Genomic DNA, 26,716 nt, shown 5'->3' on the forward strand with positions numbered 1-26,716 from the left:
TACTAGAACTTATGAAATACACCTCAGACTATTTTTCAATTCAATTAGTTTTTATGAAGCATCCACAGAGGTCATGACATTGTACACAGTGTGGATTTGAATATGCTGTGTCAAAACAGGTCAAAGATTTACAGGTGCCAATGCAAAAAGTCAGCTTATTCTGTTTATCTCATTCTTTTTGTGTCAGAGAAAATTCATTAAAATGTTATGACCACTTGCTTCACCTGTGATCCGAGTCTGGAAAAATAAAGTCCAAACTGCTACAATTGGCACCCTGTAATAAAGGTCATGCCCTGTCTTCTCAGGACATGGAGATCGGATTTGTTTGTTTATTTTTTTAACAGAAAACTCATCTGAAAGAGGATGCAAATGAAAAGAATCTTGACATTTTTAAGCACAGCCATGGGAGAAATAACCCCGTTCCTTACAACAGAATGCCATCCAAGGAGTAGGTGCTCTAACTAGTGCTACATTGAGAAGAGAAAAAAAAAGACAGGCTCATCAATAATTACTTACACACACACTGCATGATGATCTCTGTCCTCCAAGGGAATTACAAAGCAGATGACAAGACAATACATGAATACCAAAAGCTAAAGAGCAATCACAAATATTATGTGCTGTATATCATCAACAGCAAAAGCTGCAGGATTTCATTGGAGGGAAGGCACTCTGAAGCTGGGGGCGGAGGAGGTGGATCCTGAGCAGGGCCATGGAGCAAGGAAGACTATCAGTTGAGGTGACAATAAGATGCTTCCCCAAAATGTGAGAGTATAGAAAATAATACTGCTTTTGAGAGTTAAACTATGACTCAACATATAATTAATGTACACAGTCACCTCAATGAGACTAAGCCTCCCAGTCCAGCAAGGCTTGATTTCAAACTTCTTGAATTTATTAACAAATCTAAAGAGAAGTGCAAATGATGACCAAACAGCTCTGCCCATCTGAGTACCCTCCAGGTTATGAAGGATTGATATGAGGATCCAATGTGAGAATGATCCTGCTCTGCTGATAGACAGCACAGGCTAGCAGAGCCTGATGTCATTAGCCATTCCACTCATGTAATTTCCTTGTTCTGACTATACATTCAGCCAGCAACATTTTGATAATTAGGTTTCTTGTATAGTTTGCCTAAAGGGAACAATGTGCTGGTCAGGCCAAAAGGAACATCAGGTCTTCTCAGCAATTAAATTTCTCAATGTAAATGACTGCATTAACATTCTGGCTTTATATATCAGTCTCCTGTGAGCTTTGTTAGTGCCAGTCATCATACCTGAATTAGAGTAATTCTAGGACACGGACAAAATCAATTTTCAGACCTTGCAGAAATGAACACAACTGGTTTGGCTCAACAGGGAGCTCAAGGGTTTAGAAACCCCAGAGAGTGTAGTTTAGGCAGATATGTTAAGACAAATTTGTGTTGCGATTTTAATGTCATGTTAAAGCATTTGGAGTTAACTTTTAGGCAGCAGGAACTCATTGATGAAATTTGAATAGGGGGTATAACATGATCGAAACTGTTATTTACAAGTCTGTTATGTGCAGCTCTACTTGGGAGAACTCATGTTTTTGTGTTTTTTTAATTGGGGGAAAGCTGCTGTACAATGTTGTGCTAGTTTCTGTTGTACAATGAAGTGAATCAGCTATATGTATATATATATCCCTTCCCTCTTGGACATCCTTCCCACGACCCCCCATCCCATCCATCCAAGCAAATAACTAATTACAACACAGTATTATAAGCACACGGAGTACTCTGAGAGCACCAAGGAAGGTACTGAAGTTCAGTCTAGGGATGATCAGGAAGCATTTCTCAGAAGAGAAAACTTACACATTTTTCCATTAGATTTTAACATTCTTTCAAATTTTCCCTTTTATTTAGATACTTATTTTAGTTAAAAGAAATATATCAATATTTCAAAGAGATTCATAAGTATATTTCTGACTCTCTACTAAATATTCTTCCCTGAAGCGCCGGAGACGGGCGCGAGCCGCGGCTAAAGGCGCGGACCCCGGAGACGGGCGTGGGACGCTGGGGCTGCTGCTGCTGCCGCCGCCGTGGGGCCTGTGTGCGAGCGCGGGTCACTGTCCGCCCCGCCTTCCGGGGGGCCTGTGCACCCCGCCACTGCCGGGGTCCCGGAACCCGGGGACGGCTTTCCCGGGAAAGCGCACGGAGCGCCTCGGTCTGGTGCAACGTCACGCCGGACTCTGCCGCAGCAGGCCCGCCCCACTCTGCGCGCCCCTCCCTCCCCTCTGCCTGAGTGAGCCAGAGCCCCCGCATCAGCGGCTCCTTTAAACCCGTCCTGTCTGAGCGAAGAACGGACACCCTCCGGCGACCTACGCGCAGAGGCGGGGCCAGGTCCAAGTCTGAGACCGGGGAGCTGTGAGAGCAGAGAAGAGACAGGGAAATCTCTCTGTGCAGCCTCGGAGGCAGCGGATTAAAGCTCCACGGTCCACTTGATGTGCCCTGCGTCTGTGGAGTGCATGAATAGACAGCGAATCATCCCAAATTGAGGAAGTGGACTTTGAGGACAAGATTTAAGTCTTTCCCCCCTTTTCCTCTTTTTACAACGAATTATCCCAAATTAAGCAGGTGGACTTAGCAAGATTTCAGACTTCTCGCCCTTTTCCTCCTTTTACAACGAAGTATCCCAAATTGAGGAGGTGGACTTGGAGAGCAAGATTTTTGATTTTCCCCCCGCTTTCTTTTTGTGAATGTGTATGTGTATTCTTCTGTGTAAGATTCTCTCTGTATAGCTTTGCTTCCACCATATGTCCCAGGGTACTATCGGTCCTTTTTTTTTTTTTTTCAATAGTTACTTTTTAATTTTAATAACGCTACTATATTTCATAATTTATTCTATTTTACTTTACCTGGTCTTTCTTTTTTTCCTACCTTCCCTTCCTCCCTCCCTCCCTCCGCCCCTCCTTTCCTTCTTTCTCTTTCTTTCCTTCCTCCCTCCATCCCTCCCTTCTTCCTTTCACTCTTTCTTTTCCTTTCCTTCCTCCCTCCCTCCCTCCTGTCTTTCTTTCCTTCCTCCCTCCCTCCCACCCCTCTTCCTTTCACTTTCTTTTTCTTTCCTTCCTCCCTCCCTCCCTCCCGTCTTTCTCTCTTTCTTTCCTTCCTCCCTCCCTCCCTTCTTCAATTCACTCTTCCTTTTCCTTTCATTCCTCCCTCCCTCCCTCCTTTCTTTCTTTCTTCCTTCCTTCCTTTCTTTCTCTCTCTCTTTCTTTCTTCCACTAATTCTTTCTTTCTACTTTTTCTCCCTTTTATTCTGAGCCGGGTAGATGAAAGGCTCTTGGTGCTGCAGCCAGGAGTCAGTGCTGTGCCTCTGAAGTGGGAGAGCCAACTTCAGGACGCGGGTCCACAAGAGACCTCCCAGCCCCACATAATATCAAGCAGCGAAAATCTCCGAGAGATCTCCATCTCAACACCAGCACCCAGCTTCAGTCAACGACCAGCAAACTACAGTGCTGGTCACCCTATGCCAAGCAACTAGCAAGACAGGAACACAACGCCACCCATTAACAGAGAGGCTGCCTAAAAACATAATAAGGCCACAGGCACCCCAAAACACACCACCAGACGTGGACCTGTCCACCAGAAAGACAAGATCGAGCCTCAACCACCAGAACACAGGCTCTAGTCACCCCCGACCAGGAAGCCTAAACAACCTACTGAAACAACCTTAGCCACTGGGGACAGACACCAAAAACAACGGGAACTACGAATCTGCAGCCTGCAAAAAGGAGACCCCAAACAGAGTAACATAAGCAAAATGAGAAGACAGAAAAACACACAGCAGGTGAAGGAGCAAGATAAAAACCTACCAGACCTAACAAATGAAGAGGTAATAGGCAGTCTACCTGAAAAAGAATTCAGAATAATGATAGTAAAGCTGATCCAAGATTCTATTGCCAAGATCCATAATCTTGGAAATAGAATAGACAAAATGCAAGAAGCAGTTAACAAGGACCTAGAAGAACTAAAGATGAATCAAGCATCGATTAAAAACACAATAAATGAAATGAAAAATACTCTAGATGGGATCAATAGCAGAATAACTGAGGCAGAAGAACGGATAAGTTAGGTGGAAGATAAAATAGTGGAAATAACTGAGGCAGAGCAAAATAAAGAAAAAAGAATGAAAAGAACAGAGGACAGTCTCAGAGACCTCTGGCACAACATTAAATGCACCAACATTCGAATTGTAGGGGTTCGAGAAGATGAAGAGAAAAAGAAAGGGACTGAGAAAATATTTGAAGAGATTATAGTTGAAAACTTCCCTAATATGGGAAAGGAAATAGTTAATCAAGTCCAGGAGGCACAGAGAGTCCCATACAGAATAAATCCAAGGAGAAATATGCCAAGACACATATTAATCAAACTGTCAAAAATTAAACACAAAGAAATCATATTAAAAGCAGCAAGGGAAAAAAAAACAAATAACACACAAGGGAATCCCCATCAGGTTAACAGCTGATCTCTCAGCAGAAACTCTACAAGCCAGAAGGGAGTGGCAGGACATAATTAAAGTGATGAAGGAGAGAAACCTGCAACCAAGATTACTCTACCCAGCAAGGATCTCATTCAGATTTGATGGAGAAATTAAAACCTTTACAGACAAGCAAAAGCTGAGAGAGTTCAGCACCACCAAACCAGCTTTACAACAAATGCTAAAGGAACTTCTCTAGGCAAGAAACACAACAGAAGGAATATACCTACAATAACGAACCCAAAGCAATTAAGGAAATGGGAATAGGAACATACATATCAATAATTACCTTAAATGTAAATGGACTAAATGCTCCCACCAAAAGACACAGATTGGCTGAATGGATACAAAAATAAGACCCATATATTTGCTGTCTACAAGAGACCCACTTCAGACCTAGAGACACATACAGATTGAAAGTAAGGGGATGGAAAAAGATATTCCATGCAAATGGAAATCAAAAGAAAGCTGCACTAGCAATACTCATATCAGATAAAATAGACTTTAAAATAAAGACTATTAGAAGAGACAAAGAAGGACACTACATAATGATCAAGGGATCGATCCAAGAAGAAGATATAACAATTGTAAATATTTATGCACCCAACATAGGAGCACCTCAATATATAAGGCAAATACTAACAGCCATAAAAGGGGAAATCGACAGTAACACAATCATAGTAGGGGACTTTAACACCCCACTTTCACCAATGGACAGATCATCCAAAATGAAAATAAATAAGGAAACACAAGCTTTAAATGATACATTAAACAAGATGGACTTAATTGATATTTATAGGACATTCCATCCAAAAACAACAGAAGACACATTTTTCTCAAGTGCTCATGGAATATTCTCCAGGATAGATCATATCTTGGGTCACAAATCAAGCCTTGGTAAATTTAAGAAAACTGAAATTGTATCAAGTATCTTTTCCGACCACAATGCTATGAGACTAGACATCAATTACAGGAAAAGATCTGTAAAAAATACAAACACATGGAGGCTAAACAATACACTACCTAATAACGAAGTGATCACTGAAGAAATCAAAGAGGAAATTTAAAAATACCTAGAAACAAATGACAATGGACACACGACGACCCAAAACCTATGGGACGCAGCAAAAGCAGTTCTAAGGGGAAAGTTTATAGCAATACAATCCCACCTTAAGAAACAGGAAACATCTCGAGCAAACAACCTGACCCTGCACCTAAAGCAATTGGAAAAAGAAGAACAAAAAACCCCCAAAGCTAACAGAAGGAAAGAAATCATAAAGATCAGATCAGAAATAAATGAAAAAGAAATGAAGGAAACGATAGCAAAGATCAATAAAACTAAAAGCTGCTTCTTTGAGAAGATAAACAAAATAGACAAACCATTAGGCAGACTCATCAAGGAAAAAAGGGAGAAGACTCAACTCAATAGAATTAGGAATGAAAAGGAGAAGTAACAACTGACACTGCAGAAATACAAAAGATCATGAGAGATTACTACAAGCAACTCTGTGCCAATAAAATGGACAACCTGGAAGAAATGGACAAATTCTTAGAAATGCACAACCTGCCAAGACTGAATCAGGAAGAAATAGAAAATATGAATAGACCAATCACAATCACTGAAATTGAAACTGTGATTAAAAATCTTCCAACAAACAAAAGCCCAGGACCAGATGGCTTCACGGGCGAATTCTATCAAACATTTAGAGAAGAGCTAACACCCATCCTTCTCAAACTCTTCCAAACAATTTCAGAGGAAGGAACACTCCCAAACTCATTCTATGAGGCCACCATCACCTTGATACCAAAACCAGGCAAGGATGTCACAAAGAAAGAAAACTACAGGCCAATATCACTGATGAAAATAGATGCAAAAATCCTCAACAAAATACTAGCAAACAGAATCCAACAGCACATTAAAACGATCATACACCATGATCAAGTGGGGTTTATTCCAGGAATGCAAGGATTCTTCAATATACGCAAATCAATCAATGTGATACACTATATTAACAAGTTGAAGGAGAAAAACCATATGATCATCTCAATAGATGCAGAGAAAGCTTTCGACAAAATTCAACACCCATTTATGATAAAAACCCTGCAGAAAGTAGGCATAGAGGGAACTTTCCTCAACATAATAAAGGCCATATATGACAAACCCACAGCCAACATTGTCCTCAATGGTGAAAAACTGAAACCATTTCCACTAAGATCAGGCACAAGACAAGGCTGCCCACTCTCACCACTCTTATTCAACTTAGTTTTGGAAGTTTTAGCCACAGCAATCAGAGAAGAAAAGGAAATAAAAGGAATCCAAATTGGAAAAGAAGAAGTAAAGCTGTCACTGTTTGCAGATGACATGATACTATACATAGAGAATCCTAAAGATGCTACCAGAAAACTACTCGAGCTAATCAATGAATTTGGTAAAGTAGCAGGATACAAAATTAATGCACAGAAATCTCTGGCATTTCTGTACACTAATGATGAAAAATCTGAAAATGAAATCAAGAAAACACTCCCATTTACCATTGCAACAAAAGAATAAAATATCTAGGAATAAACCTACCTAAGGAGACAAAAGACCTGTATGCAGAAAATTATAAGACACTGATGAAAGAAATTAAAGATGATACAAATAGATGGAGAGATGTACCATGCTCCTGGATTGGAAGAATCAATATTGTGAAAATGACTCTACTACCCAAAGCAATCTACAGATTCAATGCAATCCCTATCAAACTACCACTGGCATTTTTCACAGAACTAGAACAAAAAATTTCAAAATTTGTTTGGAAACACACAAGACACCGAATAGCCAAAGCAATCTTGAGAACGAAAAACGGAGCTGGAGGAATCAGGCTCCCTGACTTCAGACTATACTACAAAGCTACAGTAATCAAGACAGTGTGGTACTGGCACAAAAACAGAAAGATAGATCAATGGAACAGGATAGAAAGCCCAGAGATAAACCCACGCACATATGGTCAACTTATCTTTGATAAAGGAGGCAGGAATGTACAGTGGAGAAAGGCCAGCCTCTTCAATAAGTGGTGCTGGGGAAACGGGACAGGGACATGTAAAAGTATGAGATTAGATCATTCCCTAACACCATACACAAAAATAAGCTCAAAATGGATTAAAGACCTAAATGTAAGGCCAGAAACTATCAAACTCTTAGAGGAAAACATAGGCAGAACACTCTATGACATAAATCACAGCAAGATCCTTTTGGACCCACCTCCTAGAGAAATGGAAATAAAAACAAAGATAAACAAATGGGACCTAATGAAACTTCAAAGCTTTTGCACAGCAAAGGAAACCATAAACAAGATGAAAAGACAACCCTCAGAATGGGAGAAAATATTTTCAAATGAAGCAACTGACAAAGGATTAATCTCCAAAATTTATAAACAGCTCATGCAGCTCAATAGCAAAAAAACAAACAACCCCATCCAAAAATGGGCAGAAGACTTAAATAGGCATTTCTTCAAAGAAGATATACAGACTGCCAACAAACACATGAAAGAATGCTCAACATCATTAATCATTAGAGAAATGCAAATCAAAACTACAATGAGATATCATCTCACACCAGTCAGAATGGCCATCATCAAGAAATCTAGAAACAATAAATGCTGGAGATGGTGTGGAGAAAAGGGAACACTCTTGCACTGCTGGTGGGAATGTGAATTGGTACAGCCACTATGGAGAACAGTATGGAGGTTCCTTAAAAAACTAAAAATAGAACTACCATATGACCCAGCAATCCCACTGCTAGGCATATACCCTGAGAAAACCATAATTCAAAAATACATGTACCAAAATGTTCATTGCAGCTCTATTCACAATAGCCCAGAGCTGGAAACAACCTAAGTGTCCATCATCGGATGAATGGATAAAGAAGATGTGGCACATATATACAATGGAATATTACTCAGCCATAAAAGGAAACGAAACTGAGCTATTTGTAATGAGGTGGATAAACCTAGAGTCTGTCATACAGAGTGAAGTAAGTCAGAAAGAGAAAGACAAATACCATATGCTAACACATATATATGGAATTTAAAAAAAAAATGTCATGAAGAACCTAGGGGTAAAACTGTAATAAAGACACAGACCTACTTGAGGATATGGGGAGGGAGAAGGGTAAGCTGTGACAAAGCGAAAGAGAGGCATGGACATATATACACTACCAAACGTAAGGTAGATAGATAGTGAGAAGCAGCCGCAGAGCACAGGGAGATCAGCTCGGTGCTTTGTGACCGCCTGGAGGGGTGGGATGGGAGGGTGGGAGGGAGGGAGATGCATGAGGGAAGGGATGTGGGAACGGATGTATATGTATGACTGATTCACTTTGTTATAAAGCAGAAACAAATAAAAAAAAAAAAAAGAAGATGTGGCACATATATACAATGGAATATTACTCAGCCATAAAAAGAAACGAAACTGAGCTATTTGTAGTGAAGTGGATAGACCTAGAGTCTGTCATACAGAGTGAAGTAAGTCAGAAAGAGAAAGACAAATACTGTATGCTAACACATATATATGGAATTTAAAAAAAAAATGTCATGAAGAACCTAGGGGTAAAACGGGAATAAAGACACAGACCTACTTGTGAATGGACTTGAGGATATGGGGAGGGGGAAGGGTAAGCTGTGACAAAGCGAAAGTGAGGCATGGACATATATACACTACCAAACATAAGGTAGATAGATAGTGGGAAGCAGCCGCAGAGCACAGGGAGATCAGCTCGGTGCTTTGTGACCGCCTGGACGTGTGGGATGGGGAGGGTGGGAGGGAGGGAGATGCATGAGGGAAGGGATGTGGGAACAGATGTATATGTATGACTGATTCACTTTGTTATAAAGCAGAAACTAATAAAAAAAATAAAGTTATAATAAAAATATATATATATTCTTCCCTGGATAGTCCATAGGCATTTCAAACTCAACATTTCAAACCTAAACTCATGATTTTCTCTGCCCTTCATAACCATTCCTGCTCCTCCTCGTGTGTTCCCTACCTTGGTGAATGTAACTGCAATCCAGCTAGTTATTAGGCACAGTCATGCTAGATTCGCTAGATTCTCTCTTTCACCCCCAGCATATTGAATACAATCAGTCCTAAAGCCTTGTAGATTTCTGCCTTCTTATTACGTCTTAGATTTCTCCTCTCTTAGAGCCACTGCCTTAGTCTAGGTTTTAATCACTTGTCAGCTAGATTACTGAAATAATCTTCTAAATGGTGTCCTGCCTTCATTTCAACTAGTTTCTATACTCTGCAGGATATCCTTGGTTTTAAAGCTAGGATAGTAGTTCATTTAGTCATTCAACAGGTATATATTATGTGTCAGGGGCTTTTCTAACCCCATGGGACACACTGATGAATGAAACAGACAAGGTTCTTGCTTCTCACAGACCTGATATTTTAGACAGGATATTAATTGTGTAAGAAAAAAATGAGTAAAGAAACTTTCAATAGTGATAAATATTATAAAGAAAATACAATTAAATGATGTGGTAGATAGTGATCGGAAGACTGGGTTGTCAGGAAGGGCTCTCAGTCAATGGCAGTTAAGAGCTAGATGACAAGAGAGAGCCAGTCATGCAAAGGTCTGGGGTCCAAGTATTTCAGGCAGAGGAATAACAAATACAAAGCCCCCAGGATGCATGCAAGTTTAAAATCTTCAAGAAATGAGAAGAAGGCAAGCATGGCTAAAATAAGAGGATAAGAGACAGTGGTAGGGGATGATGTGAGTCACACAGAGGGCACTCATGTAGGACACGAGTTTGAGTTTAATTTAAATGGTATGGAAAGCTATTGAAAATGTATTAAGGAGAAGAGCTATGATTAGTTCATGATTTGAAAACTCACTCAGAGTTTTGCATGTAGAATGGATTATAGAAAAACAAGGAGAGAAGGAAGACCATTCTATAGTCCAGTGCTAAAGTATAGACAGGATATACAGTGCCACGGATGAGGGTGAAAGTAGGAAAGATGGAGAAGTAGGTGGCTTGGGGATATACAAGTATTTTGGAGCTAAAGCCAATAAGACTTGCTGAAGAATTGAATGTGAGAGATGAGGGGAGAAAAAGAGGAAGCCAAGGACCTATAATTTGAGTAAAACAGGGTGGGGATATGTGTCATTTTCTGAAATGGAAAAGACTGGGGGAGGAGGTTTTAGAGCTTTGGAGTGGGAACAGGAAGCAAGAGTTCTGTTTGGTCAAATTAAGTGTGAATACTATGAATTCAAATAGAGAAGTCAAGAAGGCAGTTGAATAAAGAAATATGGAGGTCAATGGAAGATTAATTGCTAGAGATATAAAGCTTGTGTGTCATCGACATATAGATAGTATTTAAAGTCACTGGCTTAGTCTAAAAGTAGACTAGAGAAAGAGAAGAGTGAAGGATGAGGACCAAGGCACTCCCACGTTTGGAGATCAAGCAGGGGTTGAGGAGCCAGAGAAGAAGACTATAAAGGAGGTGCCAATGAGGTGGAGGAAGCATCAGGTGAGTATGATGTCACAGAAGCCAAGAGAAAAGTGTTTCAAAAAGGAGAGAGTGGTCACCTTTGTCAAATGCTGCTGTGAAGTTAAAATAAAAGACGTCGCCCCACTACACTTGGCAAGATGAAAGTCACTGGTGACATTTTCAAAATCAGTTTGAGGAGAGTGGGGAGTAAATCTCTACTGGAGAGAAGGGGAGAAAGGAGAAATGCCAAGTAGAGACAACTAAAGCAAATTTAACCTTGCAACGCCACTGATTAAGAGCAATAAGAGGCTTGCTATTCATCTCATGCACTTTAGAATAAAGTTCAAATTCCTTGCCTTAGGATATACAATGCCCTTCGCTATCTGGGCTCTTGCTACCTATGCAACTTAATCTCCCAACCATACTCTCCCTCCTACTACTGTAAGTACTTACAACACTCTAACATGAATCATGCAAGGTCTCTTCCTTCACACATCTGGCTCTCTCTGAGTTACACCTTGCTCTTCCCTACATGAAGCAAAACCTTTACAGGTCCTTCAATCCCCCTCAGGAATGACCACATCAGGCAAGCAGTGCCACTCCCGCCACATGATTTGCTCTCTCCCTAGGGCTTCTGTTGCAACCTGCACCTCTACGTAGTGTTTACCTCACTACATTGCAGTTTTCGATTTGACCACAGCACTCCTCTCCCCCACTTCTCTAACACAAACACACACAACAGAACAAAGACAAATTGTGAAGCTTGGGATCATTTCTAGGAGGTGTGTGTCCCCAGTGCTCACCAGAGATCTTGTACAGAGTAGTGTTCTCAAGTCCTTGCTAAACAAAAGCTTCTACAGTGCAAATTGCATTCTGTCGATTTTTTACTTAAAATTCTTCAATGTCTCCTCTGAGTCTATAGAATAAAATGCCAAACACTCTGGTATGTTGAATAAGTCCTTGGTGATTTTGCTCATTGTTACCTCTTCAGCATCCTTGCTCTCCACCTCAACCTGACCTTCATGCCTCCACCACCCATACATGCACACGCTGGGTGTACACCAAACCATTTCTAGGACAATTTTTCTCAGTCTTCTGTACTTTGATGTGTGCTGCTGGCTTTGCTTGGAATGTTTTCAAGAACCAGCTCAAGGGTCACCTCTACTCTGAGGTTTTTCCAGATTCCCCTTTCCCTTACTCCTAATGCACACTCTTCTTTGCTTCCAGAGCCCATGTAAATAACTCTGTTTTTGTACTTACCACATTAATCATTTTATCATCTGCTCTTCCTACTACACTGCAAGCTCTGTTGAACAGGAACATTGCTCAGTTCATCTTTGTATTTCTAGCACCTAGCACATTGCCAGATGCATAACAAGCACATAGTTAATGAATACGTTCCTTAAATCTTTTGATTTAAAGGTGCTTGCAATGTTTAACAGTATGTTTAGGTCGATTATTTTCATCATTAGGAATAATTTGTAGGTGGTGACTCTTTAAAGTGCAAAAACATAAAAAAAGAACAAGCTCACATACTGAGGAATACAAGGGATAGGCTATGAATTTTAAAGACATGTGTTAGTCCACATCTTCCTGTAGTAAAGAGTCACACTGATAAATAATTGATCACATTAAGCCATTTGCTCCATTCAGAATGAGGCAAATAAATGTCAGGTTTAGAGCACATCTTCAACTCACATTTGCATTGTGAAGAATTAGCCGTTCAGGGAAATTATTTATTTTTATTTCCTTCCACATTTTGAGATTATTTAAAAGTTTTCGAAGGAGCATTATGGATATAGGCCTTTTATTTCAAACTATTTTACAAGTCAAAATGATTTTTAACCTCTTCCAGACATTTTTACAACATGGGATCTACATTTTTTTATTAACCTTTGTGTACTTTTTTCAATAAACTTTTCCTCACATTTTTCCATGATGATGGACCCCACCTTTAGACATTCCAGTTCCATCTACAGTGACAAGAAGCATACCAATTATTTCAAAATGAACAAAAAGTTCATGAGAACTGCATAAATTTAGGAGACAGCATAATGTTGTCATAATAATTTGAGATGTCTACTTAATAATGGCACTTTAGAAATTACAAAATTTTGTGGTGAGCATCAATATAGAGCTGTATGTGTGCATCACATAGGCAGAAGCTGAACTCTTCCTTCTCTGCCTTGGCATTAAAAGTTGAATCACAGAGACAGAAAGAGATTCCAGATGGTGTGATAGAGAGATGCTCAAATCACCTCCTCCCACGAACACACCGAATCTATACCTACCTAGAGAGCAATTCCTCATGAGGGCTGATTGAACAGCTCTACAAATGGAAAGACCACGTAGAAATTTGTAGGAAAGACAGAGAAACAATATCCACAGAAACCTCACCCTTGACCCCACAACCTGCAACAGGGACAGACATTACTGAGGGACTTGAGCACAGACTCACCCATCCTGAGACACAGCAAAAAACAAAACCCAAACAAACCAAAAAACACACTAGTTTAAAGGCACCTAGATTATGTGGAAAAGAAATCCATTTACTAACCTTAGAGCCTCTGCCAAACTGGCAGAGAATTGCAGGAACTCTCTTTGATGTAAGGGGCACTGGCAAGTGCCATTGTTTGAATCACCCCAGAACTCCCTCTGGTCCACACCCACCCCAGCTCCAGCCATCCCACCAAGGTGGCCTCAACATGGCACACCCAGGGACTGCCCTGAGCCAGAGACTGCTCCTGTTCTAGTGGCCCCACCAAGGTGGCTTCAGGACTGTCCCCAACCCATGCCCACTCTAACTCCTGTCAACCTGCCAAGGCAGCCTTGGCACAATGCACCCTGAGACTTCACCCAACTCAAACCTGCTCCAGCTCCAGTTAGCCTGCCAAAGCTACCAGCTACAAATAGTCTACAGAGTAGACAGTCCCACACAAGGGTACTCCTTCAGGACTAGGAGAGGTAGCTGTTCTGCCTAATTCATAGAAACACACACCAAGAGTCAAACAAAATGAGGAGACAGAGGAATATGTTCTAAATGAAAGAACAAAGTAAAACCCTAGGAAAAATCCTAATGAAACTGAGATAAGTAATTTACCTGACATAGAGTACATAGAGATGGTCAGAAGGATGCTCACTATACTTAGGAGAAGAATGGAGAAATACAGTGAGATCTTCAACAAAGACATAGAAAATATAAGACAGAGCCAATCAGAGCTGAAGAATACAATAACTGAAAGAGGGAATCAGTAGCAGATTATATAATATAAAACAGTAGATCAGCTATCTGGAGAAAGAGTAGTGGAAATCACCCAAACAGAACAGCAAAGAGAAGAAAGAATTTCTTTAAATGAAGAGAGTTTAAGGGACTTCTAGGGAAACATCAAGCATACTAACATTTGCATTATAGGGGTCCCAGAAAAAGAAGAGAGAGAGAAAGGAACAGAAAACTTATTTGAAGACATAATGGGTGAAAACTTCCCTGTCCTGGGGAAGGAAAACAACATCCAGGTACAGGAAGCCTAGAGAGTCCCAAACAAGATGAACCCAAAGTAATCAACACAAGATATATTATAATTAAAGTGGCAACAGTTAAAGAGAGAATCTCAAAGGCAGCAAGAGAAAAACAACTAATCCCATAAAAGGAAAACCCCATAAGGCTATCAGCTGATTTTCCAGCAGAAACTTTACAAGGCCAGAGAGAGTGGCAGGATATATTTAAAGTGTTGAAAGAAAAAGAATTACAACCCAGAATAATCTATCTGGCAAGGTTATAGAATTCAGAATTAAAAGAGTTAAAGAGTTTCCCAGACAAGCTGAAATAAAGGAGTTCATCACCACTAAACCCACCTTACAAGAAATCTTAAAGGATCTTCTTTAAGTGGAAAAGAAAAGAATAGAACAGAATAGAAAATTTCTATTCTATTTCAGAATAGAAATTTTAAAATACATAAAAGAAAAAAACCTCACTGGTAAAGGCAAATATATAGTAAATGTGTTAGATCAGCTACTTAAAAAGCTAGCCTGAAAGTTAAAAGACAAGAGTAGTACAGTCAACTATAACCACAATGAGTAGTTAAAAGATACACAAAATAAAAAGATGTAAAATAATGATCTCAAAAATATAAAATGTGAGGGGGGAGTAAAAATGCAGTGCTTTTAGATGCCTTCAAACTTAAGACTATCAGTTTAAAATACATGGCCATGTATACAGGTTGGTGTATATGAACCTCATGACCAAACCAAAAACTTAAAATAGATACACAAAAAAAAATAAAGAGAAAGGAATCCAGACATAACACTAAAGGAATCCATCAAACCATAGAGAAGTAACCAACAGAAGAAGACAAGAACAGAGAAGAACTACAAAAACAACCAGAAAACAATTAATAAAATGGCAATAAGTACATACCTATCAATAATCACTTTAAATGCAAATGGATTAAATTCTTCAATCAAAAGACATAGGGCAGCTTAAAAAAAAAAAAAGACCCACCTAATATGTTGCTACAGGGGACTCACCTCAGCTCTAAAGACACACATAGAGTGAAAGTGAAGGGATTGAAAAAGATATTCCATGCAAATGGAAACAGAAAGAAAGCTGGGGTAGCCATACTCATATCAGACGAAACAGACTTTTAAAAAAGATTGTAACTAAAGACAAAGAAGGGCCTTACATAATGATAAAGGGGTCAGTACAAGAGAATATAACATATCATGGCATTTATGCACCCAACAAAGGAGCACCTGAATATGTAAAGCAAAATATAAACAGACATAAAGAAAGACATAGTAATACAATAACAGTAGGGGAGTTATATACCCTATTTACATCAATAGATAAATCATCCAGACAGAAAATCAATAGGGAAACACTATGAACAGTTATATGCCATCAAATTGGACAACCTAGAAGAAATGGATACATTCCTAGAAACATACAACCTTCCAAGACTTCCAAGACTCTATTTTCAGGGAGAAATAGAAAATCTGAACAGATGAATCACTAGTAATGATATTGAAACATTAATAATAAAAAAAAAAACTCTCAACAAACAAAATTCTAGGACCAGATGGCTTCACAGGGGAATTCTATGAAACATTTGAAGAAGAGTTATCAATTCTTCTCAAGCTATCCCAGAAAATTGAACAGGAGGTAGTACTTCTAAACTCATTCTATGAGGCCCGCATTACCCTGATACCAAAACCAGACAAAGACACACACACACACACACACACACAGAAAATTACAGGCCAATATCTCTGATGAACATAGATGCAAAAATCTTCAAAAAAAATCAGCAAACTGAATAAAACAATACATTAAAATGATCATATACCATGATCAAGTGGGATTTATTTATTCCAGGGATTGAAGGATGGTTCAGTAGCTGCAAATCAATCAATGTGATACATCACATTAATGAAACAAATGTAAGAAATCATATGATCATCTCAGTAGATGCAGAAAAAAAGCATTTGACAAAATTCAACATCCCTTTATGATACACAGTCTCAACAAAGTGGGTATAGAGGGAACATACCTCAACATAATAGAGGCCATATATGACAAATCCACATCCAACGCTGTACTCAACAGTAAAAAGGTGAAAGATTTTCCTCTAAGATTAAGAACAAGACAAGGATGCCCACGCTTACCACTTTTAATCAACATGGTATTGGAAGTCCTAGTCATGGTAACCAGACAAGAAAAAGGAATAAAAGGTGTTCAAACTGTAAGGGAAGAAATAAAACTGTTATTATCTGCAGACAACATAACTACATATAGAACACCCTAAAGACTTCACCAAAACACTATTGAAACTAATAAAAGAGTTCAGTAAAGTTGCAGGATACAAATTTAATAAACAGAAATCTGTTTCTTTTCTATACACTAATAATGAACCATTAGAAATGAAGAAAACAATCCCACTTACTGTTACTTCAACAAATAAAATATCTAGGAATAAATTTAACAAAGGAAGTAAAAGACCTTTACTCTGAAAACTATAAGACATTGATAAAAGAAATTGAAGATGACACAAATAAACAGAAAGATACTCTGTGCTCATGGATTGTAAGGATTAATACCGTTAAAATGTCCATATTACCCAAAGCAATCCACAGATTCAATACAACCTCTTTCAAATTACCTATGGCATTTTCCACAGAACTAGAACAAATAATTCTAAAATTTGTATGGAACCACAAAAGACCCCAAATAGCCAAAGCAATCTTGAGAAAGAAGAACCAAGCTGGAAGTATCATGTTACCTGATTTCAAACTATACTACAAAGCTACAGTAATTAGAACAGCATGATACCAGCACAAAAGCAGACATATAGATGAATGGAACAGAATAGAGAGCTCAGAAGTAAACCCACTCTTATATGGTCAGTTAATCTACAATAAAGGGTGCAAGTATGTACAATGAAGAGAAGCAGTCTCTTCAATAAATGATGTTGGGAAAACTGGACAGCTAATTGTGAAAGAATCCAACTAGACAACTTTTTCATACCATATACAAAATAACATCAAAATGGATTAAAAAGTTAAATGAAAGATCTGAAACCATAAAACTCCTAGAAGAAAACATAAGCAGTAAGCTCTCTGACATTGGTCTTAGCAATATCTTTTTGGATACGTCTCCAAATATCCAATGGCAACAAAAGCAAAAATAAATTAATGCGACTAAAACAAACTAAAAAGTTTTTGCACAGTGAAGGAAACCACCAACAAAATGAAAATGCAACCTACTAAATTGGAGAAGATATTTGCAAACAATACTTGTGATAAGGGGTTGATATATAAATATATAAACAACTCATACAATTCAATATCAAAAAAATAAACAACCTGACTTAAAAATGGGCAGAAAACCTGAATAGACGTTTCTCCAAAGAAGACAGATGGCCAACAAGCACATGAAAAGGTATTCAACATCACTAATCAACAGGAAAATGCAAATCAAAACCTCAGTGAGATACCACCTCACACCTGTCAGAATGGCTATGATCAAAAAGACAAGAAACAAGTGTTGGCAAGGATGTGGAGAAAAGGGAACCCTGGTGAATTATTGGTGGAACTGTAAATTAGTGCAGCCACTATGGAAAACAGTATGGAGGTTCCTTTAAAAACTAAAAATAGAACTACCATATGATCCAGCAATTCCACTTCAAGGTATTTAACTGAGGAAAATGAAAACACTAATTCAAAAAGATATCCACCCCTATGTTCTTTGCAGCACTATTTACAATAGCCAAAACACAGAAGCAACCTAAATGTCCCTCAATATATGAATGGATAAAGAAGATGTGGTGTGGTGTGGTGTCTGTGTGTGTAATGGAATATTAGTCCGCCATAAAAGAGTGAAATCTTGCCATTTGTGGCAATATTGATAGACCTAGAACGTACTATGCTAAGTGAAATAAGTTAGACAGAGAAAAACAAATACCATATGATTTCACTTATATGTGGAATCTAAGAAACAAAGGAACAAACAAAACAGAAACAGACTCATAAATACAGAGAACAAACTGATAGTTGCCAGAGGGGAGGGGCGTGGGAGGACAGAACAAAATAGGTGATGGGCATTATGGGGCACAAACCTCAGGTTATAAAAAAGTCACAGGGATATAAATATATACATAGGGAATATAGTTAATAATATTTTAACTTTGTATGGTGATGGATGGTAACTAGACTTACTGTGACCATTTCATAATGAATAAAAAATATCAAATCACTATGTTGTATACCTGAAAGTAATATAATATTGTATGTTAATTATAACAATAAAAAATGCTGAATCACAGAGTCATAGAATTTCAGGATTGGAAAGAACTCAGAGCTCATTTAGTCTAACTCCTTTATATGAATGAATCCCCTCTACAACATCCCTGATAACACCTCTTCATTCTCTTCTTGAATCCCTTCATGATAGTGAGTTTAACCTCTCCCTGATGCCTCAGGTAAAAATAAATGCATCTTATTACATTCCAGACAGATTTTCCACCTTCTATAATAATAGTTGTTTTCAGCATTGTGAAACCTACCAATTTGATTAGTCTGAGTCATATGTCCTTCACCTACTTTGTGTGTAGAGAAGGGAAAAAAGTCAATTATGGAACATCCAAGGTTTTCATTTACCTGTCTACCTATATGCTGCCTCTTTTCAGAATGAATATAAATGAAATGACTTAAAACTGGATGCAATAGCATTATAAAATAGAAATAGAAATTCAAAGTCCTGAAAAGAAATGCTTAACTCAAAGGCTAATGTAGTTGCTGGCATTAAAATTAAATGTATCAGTGGGCTTTCTACAAGTCAAAACAAAAGGAGAAACAGTGGATTTCAGTTCTCCTTGTCTAACAGGAGAAAGTATATTAACTCTCCATTAAATGAAAATTTTTCTTAGTTCTAAAATTATAAGAGAATTTCTCATGTAGAACCTTGTAAAATAGATTTATTTTTTAGTTTTCTATGTGCATTCATTTTTGCCCTCTAATGTACCGCCAAGAACAGTGCTAAACTTTTACAAATCTCACGTCAATCCAACGCTAAAATTCTGTTGAATATAGGGGACAAAGCATAGGCACTGGATAACTGCTCTTTCAAAAGGGGCTATCAAAATCGCTGTTTGGGGCTTCCCTGGTGGCACAGTGGTTGAGAGTCCGCCTGCCGATGCAGGGGACACGGGTTCGTGCCCTGGTCCGGGAAGATCCCACATGCCGCGGAGCGGCTGGGCCCGTGAGCCATGGCCGCTGAACCTGCGCGTCCGGAGCCTGTGCTCCACAATGGGAGGGGCCACAACAGTGAGAGACCCGCATACCGAAAAAAAAAAAATCGCTGTTTGTTTGTTTATTTGTGGTCAACACTACGGGGCAATAGCTTCCATACGTCCAATTCTTATCTTAGTAGATGGGGACAAATGAGAAACGGAGTAAATCTCTCCTGTGGCATTACCATCATTCCTTCACCTCTCCTGGAAAGAACTGCAGTTGGGTGATCACTAGGCACAAAACGATGTCCTTGTAAACTGAGAGAGGTGTACAGAACATGGTGGATGATGAGCAGACAGTGCTGTGAGGGTGTGCCTGAATATCTGATAAGACTTTGGATCTCTCAAAAGCAAAGTGACATTATGTAAGCAAAAAATGTTATAGTAAGCAAGAGGTAATGTGAAGAAGGTGGGGTTTCTTACTTGCTCCTTAAACACCCCAATTATTTTCCCAGGAAAGGCATTATAGACCCCTGCAGCCTGAGAAGTTACCAATGGGCCAAACTGTGTCTTCTTATAGTTAAGCCCCTGTGGTTTTACAATACTTCTCTCCATTCTTGGATTGAAGATTTGGCGGGGAGGGGTATGTATACACAATGACCATTTCACCCTTGAAGGCCTTTGTGGTACCTAGGACATCACAAAAGGTCCTTAGTAAAAATAAATTATTCTCTTTATCACAGTTGTTTAGACTTTGCCTGGACTGCGTGGTTCCATCACTAAATTCTAAATAACTGAAGACAAGAGATTTCACCTCCCTGCCCACACCTACAGCCAGCCAGACTGAGCTCTGCTTTCTTCTCTATGGCTAGAAAAGGCATATCTGTAATCTATATTTCATCTGTCCAAATGTGGCAGTTCACTTATTATCATTGTTGTTGTTACTACTATTGAATCCAGGTTATATCTAGAGGTCCCTTGAGGCCAATAACCTAGATTCCATTCATACAAATTAGTTATTATAAAATGAATGCAAGTACAATAAAAGTAACCTCCATATCAGATGAGGCTATTTGTACACTGGACAACAAAATGTATTCATGGTGTTACCATGGAGAGAATGAGAGAGACTTCAGACTTACTCTAAAGAGGGCATAGGTACACCTTTGAAAGAGTAACCCAAACAAATGACTTGGCTTCTTACAGAATTAGAATAAACTAGATACACATTTGTTTAAAGCTGGGATAGTGTAGAGACATAACAGTAATGCTAATATACATGCTGATGGCTGGCAAGTGCAAATAAGCATGTCGATCATTATTTCACATCACAGTTTATTATGACATGCAACTGCCAGAAATTAAAGTAAACGCTAAGTGGAAAAACAGCTATGCACAGCATAATCTTCTCCTCATTTTTAGCCATTCTACCCTGCAAACCCCCTTTTTGATTAGCAGGAAGTCTGGGAATAGAGGGTAAAATATAATAATAGAAGAGGCCTATGAATTATTGGATAATTTTTAAACGCTATGCAACCTTGCAGGAGAAGCACCAGTTAAGACAAGTACACACTTACCTAGAGCATTTTAAAATATCCTAAAGCATACATGATGCATTGGTGTATGTTTGTCTCTCAGAAAGCTCTCTGCTTTGGGAGGCTGACTAGCACAAATACCCTGTGTGGAAGAAGTTGGCATAGCAACTCTACACTTGCAGTGGTGAATCAGAGTAAACGGGTGCGTAAGACAGCTACTGGAATGTGTTTACTTCTCCACAAAGGGGTTAAATCTTATAAAGCATTTTTGGCTTCTCTTTATCAGAAATACAAACTCTTCAGTCATAAATTGAAGCAGTTCATTTGCTAAACAGGAGAGGATATTTATGACTCATGGAAAGATATATTACCTGTATCCTGTATAAATAAGGTGACATTTAGGCTAAAAATAAGTCATTTCCCCCTCACAGTAGACACAATTCTCCATTGACTGGAAAATGATACCAAAAAATAAGCTTTCTGTGTTTGTTAAAAAATACATTCCAGAGAAAATAATTGCTTACCTGTTGACAATGGGCCCCTTGAAATGTGGGTCATGTATCCTTGGATCACCTGCATTTAAAACAAAGAACTTGCTAAGCATATAAGCCAATGAAATGGCAAATAAATACATATAAAATATTAATAAAGGAAAAATTTATATCTTAGCTAGTCCACTGCTCAGTGCAGTGTTGAACTCATTCTTTGGTCCAGTGAAACATCAGTATGCCTTGGATACAGCTGTCAATCACTTTCCCTCTCTCCAGCTAGAAGCAAGTCTGGGAAGAGTTGTTAAGGACCATAATTCTTATACACACTGTGTACATATCTCCCACAGTTCTGAGCAGCAACATTATAGATTGCAGCCAGGACAGCAAAACTTGAAGCCTTTCCAGTCTGCAAAAGCACATTCTACCATCTGCCATTCCCAAGTATTGCTGTGTATTTGTGAGGTGCACAGTATAATAGAGATGTCTGCTTATCCCAGTTCTCCCTTTCCTCTCAGTAGATGAGACTTTCCTTTGAGAAGTTGGAATACTAGTCACTGTTTGTCTCTGCCGCATTGGCTATATGGTATATACAAATCATTATTATATTATACAAATGTTATTTTTGTTTTTGTTTTTTTTAGATCTACTGGCAGACTTCATGCCATCTGAAGATGGGCCCTAGTCATTTACTCTTGCATCATGATTGCCATATACTTCCCTTGTCTTTAAACAGTATAAAGTAGACACAGAATGGTCTTTCCCTCACATGTACTGGGTAGGCCCAGTAACAAGTTCTGTAGAATTACTTCTGGCCAAAGGTTTATGCTTTGCAATTCTCAATCCCTGACTCTTCTTCCCCAGCCTAAGGACTCCTGCTCTCTTCCTCTAGGGATTTGTCCCTGTAAGAAGGCCTAGTTCTGATTTAAAGACAGAACCAAAAGGTACTGGCAGGCCTTCCCTGGTAGCGCAGTGGTTGGGGGTCCGCCTGCCGATGTGGGGGACATGGGTTCATGCCCCAGTCCAGGAGGATCCCGCGTGCCGCGGAGCGGCTGGGCCCGTGAGCCATGGCCGCTGGGCCTGCGTGTCTGGAGCCTGTGCTCCGCAGCAGGAGAGTGAGAGGCCTGTGTACCGCAAAAAAAAAAAAAAAGGTACCGGCAAAAAGAGGCCTGTGTGTCAGCAACCTGACTCAGCCTGTTCTCAGTGGGGAAATCAGACCTGAGGACTCAGAAACCTCTTCAGTGTAATCACAGGCTGAGGGCAGAACGACGGGAAGGTAAGGACAGACTTGCAACAGAAATACAAGAGCCAGTCAGTCAGCAAAAAAAGCACCTATTACATGCTGAGAGCTCTGGGGGGATACGGAAGATCTATAAAGCATGGTCCCTGTCTTCGAGACCTTACGGTCGGTGGGGCAAGATCGACATATTGATTCATTCAACAAATATTTGTTGAGAATCTTTATATATCAGGCCCTGTGTTGTAATACATGAACAATGAATATACCATATAAAATGATTAATCAAGTACTAAATTATATGTATCAGCCTGAAGTGTTACAAGAGTTCTGAGAAAGTAGGTTCCATCAAGGACTAGAGCAGTCAAGGGGGTTTCATTCAAGAAGTGAGATTTTTGTGAAAGACTGGAACAAAACAAAAGGGAAAAGAGAAACATTCTGAGTGAGTGAAACTAGAATTCTGTTAAATTCAGTAACTATGTATTGATTGCCTGTTATGTGCTCTGCATTAGAAGAAGCACTGCAGCGGACACAAGATTTAGTGAAACACAGTCTCTGCCTTCAACAGGCTAACAAAGTGGTGAAGCAGGGAGAGAAATAAGAAAAGAACACAAGTCGCTATCAAATAAGGCAGAATGTAATATCGTAAGAGGGGGTACAAGGAAAGCGTTAGGAACGTTCTAAGGAAGGAAAGGTCACATTCAGTTGAGATTAGTAAGGAAGGTTTCCTAGAGCCAGAATATCTTGAGATAGACAAAGAAAATTTAGAGATGTATGAAGTCACAGAGTTAGGAAAGAACAGCATGTTTGCAGGAATGGTGAAAAGATCAGCCTGATTGGAGTCACAGATAATGGAACAGAAGGAAGAAAACATAAAGCTGAATAGATACTGTGGAACCAGACTACAGAAAGCCAAAAAACCCAGGGATGGAAGTTTTTTTATATATCCTAGACCACAGGGAGTCATAGAAGGATCTGGAACAAAGGAAGGACAAGGTAGAAGCAGGGCTTAATTAAGGAAGAGCAATCTGGTGGCCATTTATAAGTTGTATCACAAAGTGGAAAGTCAAGGGGACCAACCAGGAGTCTATTGCAGTAATAGAGGTAAAGTCATGTGAGCCACGACCCAAATGGTGGTAGAAGTAACGGAAAGAGAGATTCAAGGTTCATCACAGAGCAGTCGTGTGGCTTACGGGTTAGGAGCAATGGCTCTGGAGTCAGACTGCCTGCTCTCTATCACTTACTAGCAGTGACCCTAGACAGATCATATCACTTCTCTGAGTCTCAGTTTCCATATTTGTATATGGGGATGATAATAGTACCTAAGCCAGAAAGATATTATGAGGATTACATGAATACATACCTGTAAAAGTGCTTAAAACAGTGGCTGGCACTTAGTAAGCCCCCAATGAATGTTCATTCTTAGTCATAGAATTACATGAAAAAGATAAAAAGCACTTGATGAATGGTAAGACTTAGGGTGTAAAAGAGAGAAGTCAAAAAAGGTGCCAAACAAAGAGATTTCAGACCTAGAAATTGTGATTCTCAGTCACTTCTGGTCTTTATCTCAGTTTAAGGAAATGTTGATGCTATTAAAACAGATGGGAATGTTAGCAGGTGGAAGAGGTTATACAGTTGTTATAAGAAAAAGAGCATGAGGTTGATGTGGCTCTTTTTGAATCTGAAGTGACAGCTAATTGAAAGTCCAGTGTTCAACTGGAGTTCAGAAACTGAAGTCTTGTGGGGAGGGAGAGGGATGGACTGTGAATTTGGGATTGGTAGATGTAAACTATTACATTTAGAATGGATAAACACCAATACCCTACTGTATAGCACAGGGAACTATATCTAATCTCCCGGGATAAACAATAATGGAAAAGAATATTAAAAAAAAAAAAAGAATGTCTAGGGGAGGAGCTTCAAGATGGCTGAAGAGTAAGACGTGGAGATCACTTTCCTCCCCACAGATACACCAGAAATACATCTACATGTGGAACAACTCCTACAGAACACCTACTGAACGCTGGCAGAAGACCTCAGACCTCCCAAAAGGCAAGAAACTCCCCACATACCTGGTTAGGGCAAAAGAAAAAAGAAAAAACAGAGACCAAAGAATAGGGACGGGACCTGCACCTCTGACAGGGAGCTGTGAAGGAGGAAAGGTTTCCACACACTAGGAAGGCCCTTCGCAGGCGGAGACTGCGGGTGGCAGAGGGGGGAGCTTCGGAGCCACGGAGGAGAGCGCAGCAACAGAGGTGCGGAGGGCAAAGCAGAGAGACTCCAGGATAGAGGATCGGTGCCGAGCGGCACTCACCAGCCCGAGAGGCTTGTCTGCTCACCCGCCGGGTCGGGCGGGGCTGGGAGCTGAGGCTCGGGCTTCGGTCGGAGCGCAGGGAGAGGACTGGGGTTGGCGGCGTAAACACAGCCTGAAGGGGGCTAGTGCGCCACAGATAGCCAGGAGGGAGTCTGGGAAAAGTCTGGAGCTGCCAAAGAGGCAAGAGACTTTTTCTTGCCTCTTTGTATCCTGGTGCACGAGGAGAGGGGATTAAAAGAGCAGCTTAAAGGAGCTCCAGAGCCGGGCACGAGCCGCAGCTATCAGTGCAGACCCCAGAGACGGGCATAAGACGCTAAGGCTGCTGCTGCTGCCGCCACCAAGAAGCCTGTGTGCAAGCACAGGTCACTGTCCACACCTGCCCTCCCGGGAGCCTGTGCAGCGCGCCACTGCCAGGGTCTCCTGATCCAGGGACAACTTCCCCGGGAGAACAAACGGCGCCTCAGGCGGTTGAAACATCACACCGGCCTCTCCCAACACAGGCTCAACCCCTCATTCCGTACCCCTCCCTCCCCCGGGCCTGAGTGAGCCAGAGCCCCCGAATCAGCTGCTCCTTTAACCCCGTCGTGTCTGAGTGAAAAACAGACGCCCTCAGGCGACCTACATTCAGAGGCGGGGCCATATCCAAAGCTGAACCCCGGGAGCTGTGCGAACAAAGAAGAGAAAGGGAAATCTCTCCCAGCAGCCTCAGGAGCAGTGGATTAAATCCCACAATCAACATGATGTACCCTGCATCTGTGGAATACCTGAATAGATAACGAATCATCCCAAATTGAGGACGTGGACTTTGGGAGCAACGATATGTATATTTTTCCCCTTCTTCTCTTTTTGTGGGTGTGTATGTGTATGCTTCTGTGTGTGAATTTGTCTGTATAGCTTTACTTTTACCATTTGTCCTAGGGTTCTCTCTGTCCGTTTTTTTGTTTGTTTGTTTGTTTTTCTCTTTTTTTTAGTACAGTTTTTAGCTCTTGTTATCATTGGTGGATTTGTTTTTTGGTTTGGTTACTCTCTTCTTTCTTTCTTTCCTTTTCTTTTTATTACCTTAAAAATTTTTTAACAATTATTTTTTATTTTAATAACTTTATTGTATTTCATTTTATTTCATTTCAAATTATTTTATTTTATTTTACTTTATCTTTTTCATTCTTTCTTTCATTTTTTCTCCCTTTTATTCTGAGCCGTATGGACAACAGGCTCTTGGTGCTCCACCCAGGGGTCAGGGCTGTGCCTCTGAGGTGGGAGAGCCAACTTCAGGACACTGGTCCACAAGAGACCTCCCAGCTCCATGTAATATCAAATGGTGAAAATCTCCCAGAGATCTCCATCTCAATGCCAAGGCCCAGCTCCACTCAATGACCAGCAAGCTACAGTGCTGGGCACCCTATGCCAAACTACTAGCAAAACAGGAACATAACCCCACCCATT

The 26,716-nt window shown here is 40.0% G+C and overlaps 1 protein-coding gene across 1 annotated transcript in view; it reads right to left on the bottom strand.

Moving 5' to 3' along the window:
- SLC44A5 (solute carrier family 44 member 5) overlaps positions 1 to 26,716 on the bottom strand; it is a gene marked incomplete at both ends in the record, with an annotated part of 373,929 nt that overhangs the window by 137,030 nt on the left and 210,183 nt on the right. Inside the window, one exon of the mRNA XM_079696573.1 lies at positions 21,759 to 21,807. Coding sequence (XP_079552699.1) covers positions 21,759 to 21,807 — 49 coding nt within the window. The remainder of the gene's footprint in view (positions 1 to 21,758; positions 21,808 to 26,716) is intronic.

The sequence above is a fragment of the Hyperoodon ampullatus genome, assembly GCF_949752795.1.
Source record: "Hyperoodon ampullatus genome assembly, chromosome: 2".
Lineage (NCBI taxonomy): Eukaryota > Metazoa > Chordata > Mammalia > Artiodactyla > Ziphiidae > Hyperoodon > Hyperoodon ampullatus.